Below are 14,198 nucleotides of genomic sequence, written 5' to 3' on the forward strand. Positions count from 1 at the left end.
AGCAAGCCAGGTAACTAAAGGTCAGGGAAGATAAGCATGCTTACTTCTGGCCTACGGGTGTGCAGAATTTTTTATTAGGGAGTTTTGTTTCTTTTGTTGTGGGTTGGTTGGTGAGTTTTTTTGGTTGGTTGTTTTTGGGGTTTTTTTTAATGGGAAGATTTGACTGTTTGGGATTTGGGGTTTTTTTGAGAAGTTAAATGATACTTTATTGTAACCCTAGACATGACCTAAGTTAAAACACAGCCATTGGTGAGAACAGATAAATAAGTGATTTGTTCTTATTCTGCATGTTGATTTCTTATAAAGCTGCACGTCAGAGCCCTGAGGTCGCCCTTGAGGATGTAGCGGGGAAGGCTGGTTCAGAAAAAACAGCTGCTCATAGCACAATCATCTGTGGTAAACAGAGCAGAGGCAGTTCAAAACTTAATTGAATTCAACACCCACGAGAAGATGCCTAGATCCATATACACTACAGTTCAAAAAAGCATACCTATGAGCTGTAAAATTGCACTTATAAATAGACTGGAAGAACACAGATGCTTTTGCCTGCTGCAATGAAAAAAATGCCTCAGTATTACAGAGAGATGTGTAAAAGATGTCCAGGGACCAATTACTACTTGAAAGATAAGCAGAACATTTTAAAGAATGGCTCAAAACATTGAAGTGTCTAAAGTCCTTATCTTCCAAAAGACCTTGTGGGGGCGGGGGGGAGTGAAGGGAAGAGGAGAAGGGAGGGAGAGACTATCATGACCTAATTCCTTGTACCCAGATGGATTTTTCTTTTTCCTTTTCCCCAGACAGAAGCGTGCCGAGTCACTGCACAGCGCAGCATTCAAGGAGGACTACATTTTACAAAGATTTCTAGAAAACAAATAATCTGTGTGACTCTATATAACAAATGGAGGAAATAGCACAGCTGCTAGCTCACGACAAGTGGAAAATCTTCTCTGGTTACTGGCAACATTTATCACCCAGGTCTGTTTTTCGGACCCACTACGGTTCACATACGGTCTCACAAATGGCTGCACCAGCATAAGGAGGGAGCGGGTGCAAGGGGGGAAGTGAGATCGCTTCTTTCAAGTGACTTAACACACTCAGAGTTATAGGATAAGCTAAATAACAGAATTTTCCTGCAGCCTTCTTTTCAACAGTTCATATTTTCTTCACTTTTGGGCTCTAACCTTGGAAGCCACAGTTGCTTTGGGCCACGCCAAAGGCTGGCCCTGCACTGCATCTGCCTGGATGCTGGCCAGCAGCCAGAACTATAGGGAAAGTGCATGAGAAATATGGGAAGTTTAACACAACCCTTCCTCCATCAGCTTCCAATATCCAGTCATTTCAAAATCTTCATGTGAAGTTCACTAAAAACATGGAAAAAGTCATAACAGAAGTATCACTTCCACTGTGAACTGCTACTTGGAAGACCTTTTCAAGTTAAAAACCAAAAAGCAAAAAACCATAACATATCAATATATATATAATATAGATCTGATCAGAGAAAGGCACCATCACACCAGTTTCTGCACTAATAATTGCAGTTCACAAGCATGTGCACAAGCACAGATGTATTTCACCAGTGTGGAGTGATTACTAAAAAAACCCAAAACCTACGAAAAACCTCCAAACAAAACAAAACACCTACACTGAGGGAAACATTGACATGATAAAACAGCCCAAAGGAGCGGAGAAGCCATGCTCCAGAGCCACTCAACATGTAGCAATTTGGCTGCTTTCCCAGAAGGACTCATCGCCCGCACCACCTAGGTCAAACTGACAGCACAAACACTAAAATTTCTCTCCCACACACACACTTTAATTAAACAATGATCAGTCTAGCTACTTAGCCAGAAAGATCCAAAAGATCTATCGTGTAAAACAAAACCCTATTGTTTGGGGCTTTCAATAATAATTCTCTGAACAGTATCTCTGATAATTGCAACCACACAGGCTTTGTGCGCGAGCTAACCTCTGCAGGCAGAACATACACCTTGGCCCTGGGAAAAGCCGTGGAGCGTTCCTTCCCAGACCCACTGATCAACTGGAAGAGCAACTTTGTTTTGGAAGACAAGTGGCCAGAGAATGTCACCAAGGTTTTCAAACTGTAATTGCTGTGAAGATGTTGCATTCCAAGTATCTGCTTGGTACTTACAGTGGTATGGCAGCTCTCGCGGCACTCTCAGACACCACCAGGCCTCCAGCATCACCAGGAACACCCAAAACCTTATAATTATCTGACTTAATGGTAATTCTACCCTTCCCTTCCTCTGCCTCCTAAGAATTAACATCCTCAGGTTTCCATGAGTCTTCACACTAAAGCCTTCCCCATAAGAATGAATTTCACTGCACACATAGGTGTGCTGCCGTACGTAAATAGGAGCAGGGACACAGAGGCAACAGATACCAGATACTGATATCTGTTATTCTGGGACATTAGTGAAAAAGGCAGCTGGGAAACCCTGTAAAACACCTTCACCAACTGCCCTCCCTCCCTCACCCTTTTCTTTACTCGATTACAAATAGTCCTTTTAGTGTTTTCCTTAAGACAAACTTTGGATAAATGTTTACGGAGTTAAAAAGAAACTCCCCACTATGTGAGGAGCTGGCTGTTTAGTTTGGTATAGGAAACATTATACAACCTCTACTGTACCAGGTTGTAGGAAAGTCTGATGCAAGATCAGTTTGCTGTTCTAGTCATGACACTTCGTAGTTTATAATAGCAGACAATGAGGTAGCAGCTCCGAGAGAAGCATCGTGCTGAAATGGAGATCATGACACTGCAAATGATATGATTCACAGTGGACCAGCAAACAATGCAGTCCTTTACCTTTACTGGAGTCACCTTTTCTGCTTACCTACGAAAATCTTCCACGTGGAGCATAATTTGCAGCCCAGATCCCAAGTTCTGCAGGAGAGAGCTGGTGTCTTCTTCACCGCAGATGTCCCAGCTTTTCATACAAGCTCTCTTCAGGGCCCGGTTCAACCAAGGACTATGCTGCCTAGTATTGCTAGTAAACATGAAAATTTTATTAAAGCAACAGCCACCCACCTCCCTGTGGTAATACAAAGCAAAGTTTTCCCATCTGCATCTGCAGCCTGGTCAGCTTCAGCTTGGACAGATCTGTGGAAACAAGTACAAGTAACAGTAGCCATTGACTGATGACTGTAGTGCCAGGTGATGCTCAGTCACCAATCAAGCAGGAAACAACACAAGTTGGGGTTTTTTTTTGTAGTAGCATTTTATTTTCTGTTAGCTTTGTATACAGAGCTTCAGCCTAGTTAATACAACCTGTGCACTGCAGGTAGCTGTAGGGACAGGAATGCTTGCATGCTATGCCTTTGCAATGCCACTGGCTCTAGAAAGCACCACTTTACATACTTTTCAAAACACCAAACAAAGTAGTATTTGCACAAGAACATTGTATGATAATGGCAAAATAAATGTGTAAACCTTTCCAGCATCACTTATAAATACAGCATTTACCTTGAAACATTAGGCCATACCCTTACAAAGTAACTCACATTACGGAAGAGCGCTCTGTGTTCACAAGACCAACACAGTCCAGATATCCACATGCAAGATGCACCAAGAGAAGAATTTGCCCAAACCACAGTTGATCTTTATCTTCCAGCCTTATACAATACGCTCTTGGTGCTGTTCTCTGATAATCCCAAGTGGTCAAAACTTCCAGCACTTTCCAAAGTGACCTCTGGTCATGGTCACCTGCTTTAATACCATGAATCGGACTCTCTGGTAATGCCTCTTGAAATTAAGATGGGAAACCAGACAGCAGGAGCCAGGTTTTCAGAGTAGCGACAAATCCATGTTCCATTTTTAAATTTAAAAGTTGAAATTTCAAAACTTCACCCTAGAGCTTTAAATTGCTGGATCCTCCATTAGCACAGACTTCCTAAGTCAAATCATGAGCTTTCTGGGCTGTGGTGTCATTGACACCAGACCATTAGTCAAAATGCTGAAAGCCCTCCACCGCTTGCTGTTTCGTGATGTCTTCAAGTACCTTCCGGGAAGATCCACTTGCAAATCAGAGGTTAAATGTGGGCCAGACAAGGTCAGACAATCAATGCACACTGTAGTCTTGTAGGGGTTTAGGTTGGATTCAGGCTTTTTTTTTTCCTGTAAGCCAATTTCTATTTTAAATAGCTTGATTGAACCTGTACATATGTATATTTAAACTTCTCTTAAGAGAGTTGACAGTCTTAAGGCAGAGTTTTGGATTTCATTTCTTTCAGTGGCAGAACACCTAAAGAGAGGTGAGGAGACCTGTTTGATGTTATCTGGGAAAGGAAGAAAGAAGCATAATGAACACAGGCACACTGATCATGTTAGTCCACCCTCAACTGCTGCCTACACAACAGCAGCAGAGTGTGCAGTGCACCTCCTTGCAGCATTTACCCTCCATGGAAGAATCAATGGCTTCTGTGCTTTTTGTACAAAAAAAAAAAATCTCAGGTCCTGACAATCCACAGTGGGACACACTCACCCCCACTGGTCTGGGCTTCCCGTCACAGCCAGGTTCCTGGCATAGCTTTAATAAAGCATCAAACCACGTATTTTGAATGTAAGGTGAGGAGGAAGGAGAGAGAAGGTAATTAAGAGCTATTTCATTAAATTCGTAAACCAAGAAAACAGGTCACAGTCCTGTCCAACCAGGCCTGTGACCCTCCCTGCTCAAGACACACACGAATTGTTCAGAGCATGAACACTCAATGAATGCCAAGCCTGCACAATAAGGCAGGTTTATTTTCTCTGTAGGAGCTTAAGAAGGGTCTCAAATACATTGTTCATACCTTGTTTTCATACACAAAAGTCTGAGATGTATTTATTCCATTCATATGAAAAAAACAATTTCATGTACTTAAAAGAAAAAGAGAGAGAAAGACAGCAGCACAGAAAGTTTTCTTCATTACAAAGTGTTTTTCCATCAGGCAATTATTTATAATAACTTTTGTTAACACTGGAGTTTAGGCTCTGGAACCAAGTGGATATATTGTTTACTGGCTTTGCCAGTCAATCTTCTCTTACAAAACCTCTCCCTCCCCCCTCTGCTTTTGCAGCCAAGTCAGTCCCATAAAGAGCTTAGGAGTTTCCTTTGTCACCAAAATCTCCCTTTCCACAAATTGTCCCCTGAATAATGCCATCTTCAATGTAGTGCCCTGAGGTATCCGTGCTCCTGCAAAGAACTGTTGAGGGAATCCTCGAGGAGCGTCTGTCCTGGCTCTTGTCCTCAGAGGAGCAGCAAATCATCCTTTTCATGGTACTCCACATCTCATCATCTTTGTATGAATAAATTATTGGATTCATGACAGAGTTCATCAGGGCCAGGAGAAGAAACCACCTTTTAACATTCTGAATGCCACAGTAGGTGCAGTTCAGACCATCGAGCAGTAAGACCACCAGGCCAGGGGTCCAGCAGACCACAAAAGCACCTAGAAATAAAGGAAACAAAAAAAATTCAGACTGCTAGAGCTTTTTGGAAGGGGAATGGGAAGCCTCTTACAAGATTATTGGGTCCTACACAAGAACGCAAAAAGCAGGAGAGGACAACATTCTAATAACAATACCAAAAATATATCTACTACAGCTTCTCTGACAAGCCCTGAGCGTGAGGCAGGGCAGCTCTTGGAAGTCTGTGGGGAGCAAGAATCCAGCTGCTGACAGCATCAGCTCAAACACAAGTAGGGAAAGGTCATCCCAGCAGTGATTTACCCACGCTGATAAATAAACAAGAACTCTGGAGCCTTAGCAAACGGAGACCTGGCGCTTTGAACGGAGGCTTCCTCTCTCCTTCTCTCTCTTGTATGCTAAAGGAGAAGATAACAGGAGGTCTGCTTCCACCACTGCTGCAAGGTGATCCAAAGAAAAGATGTCTTCTGTCCCACTCAGCTGACTCTGCAAAGCTATTGGCATACTGTCTAATTCATAAAACAAGAGTCATGTAATTTAAACACATCCTGGCTGGAAATCCTGCAGCTACTGTAGGATGCACACCATTGCCTGTGAGACTCCAGCACTGCCAGCAGCAGCCCACCCCTCTCCTCTGCTCCCTCCACAGCTGCATGTGCAGTTTGAGTCCCAACAACTCAGATCCAGGAAACAAATTCAGCTGTAGATGAAGAGAAGGAAACAGATACATGACTTAGCAAAGATGAACCAGAACTGTAGCAGTCAGGGCAAATAAAATGAAAGAAAAAGTCCAAATAAAAAGAAAATCAAAAAGACAAAAAGAATGAGGAAGTATGAGAGCAGCAGTAAGGGAACAAGAAAATTCTGCAAGAGAGGCATTTCCTCAAGAGATAGCAAGAAACCACAGGACAGGCCCAGGAGCAGCAGGGCTCTCCCTGCGTTTTGGCTGGGAGGCAGGAGTGGCATTGACCCTGTGAGGAACAAGTGAGTCACCGGGTTATAATAAAAGGTGAATGAGGCAAAGTAGGACACCAGACTCCTCTCCTACCAGCCCCTCAAAATAAAAAGCAAAATAAAGAATGGAGTAATAAGGGAGAACAGATCTTAGTGAAGGCGACATGAAGAAAGCATAAAACACACAGCCTAGAAGGAAGTTCAGTGTTGCATTTACATCTTCCCACTTTACTGCACATTCCCAACTTAAAGGCCAGGGTGTAGGCAGGACTGGTGGGGAGGGGGAACATCATCCAAATGCAGGCCTTGGCCGCAAGCTTGGGAGTGGCCCTGAAAAGCTCCATCTGCCCTCCTGCCCCCCTCCCAAGCACCGCAGCCTGTCATCCCTGGCCTTGAGCCCCAGGAAGGAGTAGCCATGCGCATGATAATACTAACTTAGCACAAGCCACAATTGCTGTCTGACATACAGAAATAGAAAATTACAGCTCTGCACAACAGTCAAAGTTTAAACAATGCACTGAGGAAATTCCAATCATTTATAACAGCAGAGATTCCCCCTTTTTTGGGCTTAGGAAAAAAAAAAGATCAAGCAAATAAGGATGATAGCAGCTGCATGCTAAAAAGCTCTTCTGGCAGTGTTCATAGTTGTTCAACAATTTTGGTAAGGAAAGCAAGTCCAGCTCTTTATTTTATTTTTAAGCCACTGGTTTCCCCAGATCTGAGCTGTGGAAACAAGCAGCAGGAGGGCAGCCTGGCTCACCGCAGGACCCAGGACTCAGCAGCACCTCAAGGCATCCCATTGCCTACCTGTGCACACAGGCTGGTTCCAGCATCACTGGACACTACTACCCATCAAGGATTTCAATGGACACTGTGCCCATCTGGTGGGCAGGCCATAATGGTACATAAAGCGAACTCATGTGACTTCGCAAGCATTAGGATTGCTGAAAAACAATTATCAGGACAAGGTGCCACAGATCTTCCTGCATATCTACATTCCTGAAGACCAGAAAAAATTCAACCAACTGATTTACTACGTTCCAGGCTATATTATATAGAACAAAGGCAAGAGACCACCCTCTTCATAAACTGCATTTTCTACTCTGCCGTGCCAAGATTGCTGTGATGCTAAGTACTCATTTTTGGTTAACATCAGTAACATTCCTCCATTGCCCACTGGCATCAGGAGCTGCACACTGCTACCACAACACTTGTTTTCTCTGGTCAGTCTCTATACTACACACTGGTTTGGCTCCAGCACTTTGAGTAAGCAGTTGTGCCACCAACTCTCACAGCCTACAATGGAGAAAACAGTGTACTGATTTATCGCTCTGGGGTTCCCCAGCAAAACCCAACTGTTTTAACAAGCACTGGAACCAGACCACCCAGACATCAATACTGTGTCTAGCTGAGTCTTGGTAACTATTTGGCCAGAGCTTCCACTGGCCACCAAGGGTCACTGGCAAGGTCACCAGCACACCAGTTCCATGCAGAAATTAAGATGGTAGCAAACCTTCCTTAGAACAAGCACTTGAAAGTACTTTAACCACTGGTACCACAAGGCATGCAAGGGCCAACCCTGATTTCATGGAAGTCAGCAGGAGAGAAAAGAGACCCAAAGCCATGTTTAACCAGACAGAGAAATCTCTCCATCAACTGAAATCCCAGGATTGCAGGCAGGACTAATCCTAGGGGTTCATGGAAATATCCCAACCCTAAAAAGTCCCAGTGGCAAAAGTAAGGGAAGCTAAGAGACATCTGCAGACATCTCTACATTTCCCGAAGACAAGGACAGGGGGCAATGCCATGACAGTGTTGGAGTTACTGGCTATTGCTTTCATGGTGCTGCTGCTTTGGCTACATCAAAAATACATTTTGCTGTGTGTGGAGACAAGACAAGCAATTCACATCCTGCTCTCAGCACCGCAGAGATGAAAGCAAGGCATGGGTCAGACTCAGCCTTGCTTGGATTTCGCTATTTTTACTACAGAGCTTTCAGAGGCAGCCATGGTTAGACATAAATATAGACCTTTCTCTTGTCCCTTTAGCAATTTTCTCATTTGCAGACCTTTTATTCCATAAGAGCTCCTCTCCCTGATGAAACACCACACTCCAAAAAGTGTTTAGTTTCTGGGACTTTCTGAAATTCACAGGAGTGACATGAAATACAGCCTGGCTGCACCATGAATCAAAAGAACAGCTTGAGTCTTCCCACTGGGTTATGGGGGAATCAGGTGTCACAATGCCTCAAGGTTAGTTTGAGGATTTACCATTGAGTTAAACATGGATTTTCTTGTAGATTACATCATCTCTGCTTGAAAATTAATTCATGTGTACCCAGAAGCACTACTGATGCTTCAACAGCATCACATCATAAAACTTTGCAGATCAAAGCTGTCCCTGAGCATGACAGCTCTGAGAAAACACAGAAGTGCAGCAGCTTCCAGTTGCCTTTGCCACATGTGTGCCTGAGTTAAAACAGCAAGTCACCAGCCAAACTATAAATTCACTGGAGCTGAAAATCATCTGCCTCAAAGCTGCTATTTCAGCAGGAATCTCACCGCCAAGTTCAGATGAGTCTCTACATACACGTCACCTGAAAATCACTGACACACACACCTGCAGCCACCCTTCCTCAGAGCTCCAACACAGGCTTAGCTAGGACTACAACACGAGGTCAGCCTATGAGGATTTTAGCCCCTTTTTCCTGTTTCACATCTTACAGTTTCAGCCAGGTAACTTCCTATGGTGGCGCATGCCAAAGGGAAAGCCTTGCTCTTATCCTGCAATGGACCATTTTAGGCGTTATGGTAGGAAAAGGTAGGTGACACCGGCTTGAGCCCAACCCCAAGGGGTGCGATGATCACTGCAAATCCATAAAGCCACACTGAAACCCAGATTCCCCTAACTCTTAGCTGTAGGACCACACAAGGAGAGCACCCAGAGAGGACATGCTTTGGAGGAAGCATTTTCAGATGCTTTGGAACAAGCCATTAAAAGTAACTGCCCTGGGCAAAAGCCATGTGCTGCAAATAGATGTAGGTCATTGTATGAGTGGCTGTAAGAATTTTGGAAGAATCACTTCTGTAATTTGGTGATTTCTTTGGTAATTGGGACACCCAGAAAATGTGCTGTTCCATTTCTAATACATCTTGCACTGTTCACTTGAATGACTTGGCCAGGAATGCACATCTCAAACTGTTTTAAAAAATCAATTCTCATTCCTAGAAATAGTCATTTCTAAAAAGCCTCTCAGAGTCAAAATTTGGGGAGCTGATATGAAAGAACATGCCATGATACACTTCCTCCACCATGGGAGTTTCGGGTAGATCTTGCATCCACCGACAGATGCACTAATTCAACTTCTTTGGAAGCAGGCTGCATTTGGGTTTTGTTTCTGGCTGACAAAGGAAATACACAAAGCTGCGATCTCTAAAGTAGCACTCAGGCTTTCTAAGTTAAATTTGCCTGGCCTGGCATAGAATGTGACTGAATGCTTTGCCTGAATTAGTGTCTAATCTGGTGGCTGAAGAGCCATATTCTGCAAGCAAGAGGAAGCTAATGCTGGCCTTTAAAGCAGCCCACAGCCCTAAGGCCCCTCTCCCTAGTAAAAGAAAGACTAAATTGAAAGTTAAAGCGGGGTACATCTCCATGCAGCGGCACAGCTCTGGTGAGCACTGAAAAGCTGCACCAGGCTAAGGGATGGCAAGGGATCAGCAAACAGCAGCCACCACTGTGGCTGTGCTTCCAACTCCCCATCAGCTGTCCGGGCGTGTGCCCCAGCACACAGCTCTCCGTCTGCTCTGCCCTGCAAACACACACGGCAGGCACCGACGGCTGGCTGATCCCAAACTCACTCGGCACCCTACAACTCTGGCTTATACAAAAGCAAAGTAACACTAGCTATACCTATAAATTGGATAAAGATGTGTGTGATGATTTCTTTTCACATGACTTCCCAGAAAGCAGTTCCGCTTTCAATAGAGATGCTCAAAGAGACATTTTTTTAAAGGGCTTTTCTTTTTGTTTCCAATGCAGGGATTAGCTGCAGCCTACCTGATGGTCACACCTTAGTGTTGAATCATATTTGGAGCAATTCAAAGCTTTCTGCAGGACTTTCTCCTTCCAGATGGATGGTTTAAGTTTCACTGCACGAGAGCTGCAGGCAGGACAAAAGATTAAATCTCACCCCTGCAAGTCAAGGTAGGGGCGACAAAAGCAGCCACCACATTGTCTCTCTATAGGTGCCATAAAATCAAGGTGGGAAAAAAAGGACCGACAACTTGGGTGGGGGTGGGGAGGGGTATGCAGGATTGAAAGGGAAAGTCTCTGCCAGGAGACAAGCCAACTTCAGAAGACATGGTGGTGTAAGTGGAAACCTTGTATTTGCTTGAACCATCAGTCTAGTTTCTTTTCCAAGGTCAGGCATTGTAAAGTTTAACTAATCTCAACTTGAAAAACATTTTAAAACATCATGTGGTAGAGGTGACATGCACTAGAGCACTATTATTTCAGAAAATACATGGAAAAAGATCAAAACCCACCAGCACCCCACCCCCCAGAAAAAAATCCCACCCCCTACCCCCCTCAAAAAAAAACCAACCGAGAAAGAGACACTCAGTTGTGCAAAGAGCATCCATAAACTGCCAGGGGAAGAAAGTGTCCTCAGTCAGAACTTCTCACCTGGTAACTTCCACCTCCACGAAAAGTGACACTTTTGTCCCAGAGCTCTCTAGCACTACTGTCCCACAGAACAACACAACTGTGTCCCAGCTTTCCCAAAAGCTCCAGCTTTCTTGTGCTGGCATGTACAACATCAGAACAGTTGTCAGAGTGATAAAGCCATTTTTGTGGTGTTAGAGGCCCTCAGATTCACCCTCAGTGAGCTGCACGACCTACACTCGAGCAATGCCTGGCTTCCAGAAAACATCTCACTTAGATTCATGTCTTCCTGAGCAAATCTGACTGCTACAGGTAGTATTTTGCTCCAACAATTAACCACCCACTCTCACTGCATCTCTAATGTAATAAGCAGCTACATCACAACTAGCTGACAAAGCGATCTGAGCTGCCAAATACCAATAGAGTCTCTAGGGCAGAATCCGGGTCAAACCTCCTGTTATCATTCAGAGATCCAAGGCCACACTTTACCATCACCTGAAAGCATTCTGCACTGGACAGTCTTCACAGAAGGAAGGTGAATTCTCCCCTCACAAAGCAAATTATGGCAAAGTCTCAGCCCCACCAGGGCATCCTCTCCTTTACCCAGGGAAGGTGCATTTGCAAGGGGGAAAAATTCAGTATGTTTAGGAAACAGACGAGGAGAAGCAGCACAAAAAAATTAGCCACATCCAGCCACAGGATCCATGGCCTTGTGTAGATATTAAAGACCATTATTTGGAAAGTGTTCCCCTAGGTAGCTGTGAATCTTCATAAGCCTTACTCAGAAGTGATTTTGTATTCCTTCCCCAGCCCCAAAACACCCCTGTAGATCATTTGCGTTTTGTAACAAGCTGCCTACAAAATAGACACTTCTCTTCTACGTGTTGACTAGTTCTCTGCTCTGCATTTCTACCTGGTGCAATGCTTACTTCAGCAAAGCAGACAGAAGTCTAAATGACTACAGCACTTAAAAGTGCAGTTTGGTTTAGAGAGGCAGGGAATTGTCTTGGTTTAAAAAAAAAATGAAGAAAAATAAAACCAAGCAAAACAAACCAACACACAGACCCACTGATTGGTTTTGCCAGCCTTGCACGCCATGGGTTATAGTCTCTTACCTAAGAGAGTCATGACAGTCTTCATAAGCTTCACAGGGGTTCTCCTACGGCTGATGGAACCACTAGTGTGTGACGATAAGACATTAGTTTTCCTCTGGACGTACATGTAGATCCTTATGTAAACAACCACCATAATGAAGAAGACGACTAGATTTAAGATGCTCCAGAATACCAGATAACTTCTGCTGTAAATAGGTGCCAGGGATGAGCAGGCAGTGATGTCACAGAGGCAGTTCCAACCCAGGGTAGGAACAGCACCCATGAAAATAGCAATGGCCCAAATGGATATAATTAAAAAAGTGACTCTCTTCTTTGTGAGATTACTGTGGATCTTCATCCGCATTATTGACATGTACCGCTCAACAGCTATGACGAGGAGATTCACCAGGGAGGCTGTCAGGCTAGTGTCCAGAAGACCCTGACGCAAAAACCAGCGGTTAACAGTTAAAGTCTTGGACACTGGGCCAGTGTTGAACATCAAGAAGACATAGGCAATTCCAGCAAAGAAGTCTGCAGCAGCTAAGTTGGCCAGAAGATAGTAAAAGGGAAAATGAAACCTCTTGTTCTTGACCACAGCTGCTATGACCAATGAATTTGAAATGAAAATGAAGAGGCAAAAAAATGTCCCAAAACACAGAACAACAATAAGCTTTGGCCCTGTCCACTCATCTACTGTGTCAGTGTTTGTCTTGTTATAGAAAAAGTCCATGCGCTTGTCATAGTAGCATTCGTTCATCCTGGCTTAAAGCCCCTGCATCCTAGGAAGGGTGGAAGGGAAAAAAAGGAAGATTAACAATTAACTAGTGGTCCTTGCTTCAGTTGCCCTAACAGCTTTTTTTTTTTCGGATAAAGGATATGAGACAGGGACCTGAGAAGGTAGATATTTGGTGACCTTAAATAAAAATTCCTATTTCCCAGAGCTAACGCAGAAGAATACATTCTATCACTAGAGGACTGCAGTGCATGAATCAGTGTTTTTTAAAGGACTTACCTGCCTTCAAAAACCCCAGCAAGGTCCCTTTGCACCATCAGTCATACTGCACAGGCAACAAAGTGGAAGCTAAGGGGTTAAGAGTGGTTTTCTGTAGGTCACAAAGAAGAATCTGAGCAACAGCCAAGCCATTCTTGCTGTGAAATCCCATGCTTGAGCCACAGCCCCATCATTATTTCCATTTCTCAATGTATCCAGTCAAGACAGGGAAGCATAAATCATAACTCTTCCATTTTACTGGCTAAGCAATAAAAAGCCTATTTTTTTCCCAACTGCATATTAACAAATGTAAAAATGTATGTATATAAGATCCTATAGGGCTGGATGTTCTGAGCACATGCCTGTTACTTACTGCTGCAGATTAAGTAAATAGGCTTAGAAAGAAAAAAATACATTCTATGCATTTGAGTATACTAGAGCTGGGATTATTGTATGGGGCTGTCAGCCCAGAGCCCTGTGAGCACCACACAGCCCAAGTACCTTCAAAACCCAAACCCAGCTCCCTTGCCCAGCCACAGGATAAAGCAGCAGCCACAGCAGCAGCACTGGGTTTTCTTTCCTCATACCCGCTCAGCACTATTTTGTACACAGGGCTATTAAACATGATGGAAGAGGGAGTCTGTGTTCCAGATGACATCACACGCATCTCCAGTGAGGTCCATGTCAGCTGCCTTGGCAATTTTACTGCCTTTATTATGAACCAAACTGAATTTGAACTAATTTCCAGGAGCAGATCTGACAGCAGGTGATGCGTGGTAACCAGGCCTCGCAGCCTAGCTGGGAGAGTTTGTGCCTGACCGTTGCCAGCCCTCACATTTGCAGCCCGTGTCTGAATAAGGGTTTTAAGAATAACTTCACTAATTAATATTGTATAGGTCTAGCAAAACCTAGGAACCCAACCATGGCACAAGATCCTAATCACGTTAGATATGACGCAAAGCAGCAAACCTGTGCCTGGCTCTAAGGATGGAGAGGAGGAACACAAAGCCGCAGAAGAAGCCTCCATGCTGCCTTTGTAAAGCTCCTGTGAGCCCCAGGCTGACAGGAGTGCTGG

The 14,198-nt window shown here is 44.1% G+C and overlaps 1 protein-coding gene across 1 annotated transcript; it reads right to left on the bottom strand.

The window, feature by feature from the left end:
• Window positions 1-5,095: 5,095 nt before the first annotated feature.
• LPAR3 (lysophosphatidic acid receptor 3) lies at window positions 5,096-12,889 on the bottom strand (the record flags this gene model as incomplete). Its single annotated transcript, XM_084265841.1, has 2 exons — window positions 5,096-5,445; window positions 12,154-12,889. The coding sequence occupies 2 exons, from the start codon at window positions 12,887-12,889 to the stop codon at window positions 5,096-5,098; spliced, it is 1,086 nt and encodes a 361-aa protein (XP_084121967.1).
• Between the last annotated feature and the right edge of the window lie 1,309 nt (window positions 12,890-14,198).

The sequence above is a fragment of the Gallinula chloropus genome (assembly GCF_964237585.1).
Source record: "Gallinula chloropus genome assembly, chromosome: 6".
Lineage (NCBI taxonomy): Eukaryota > Metazoa > Chordata > Aves > Gruiformes > Rallidae > Gallinula > Gallinula chloropus.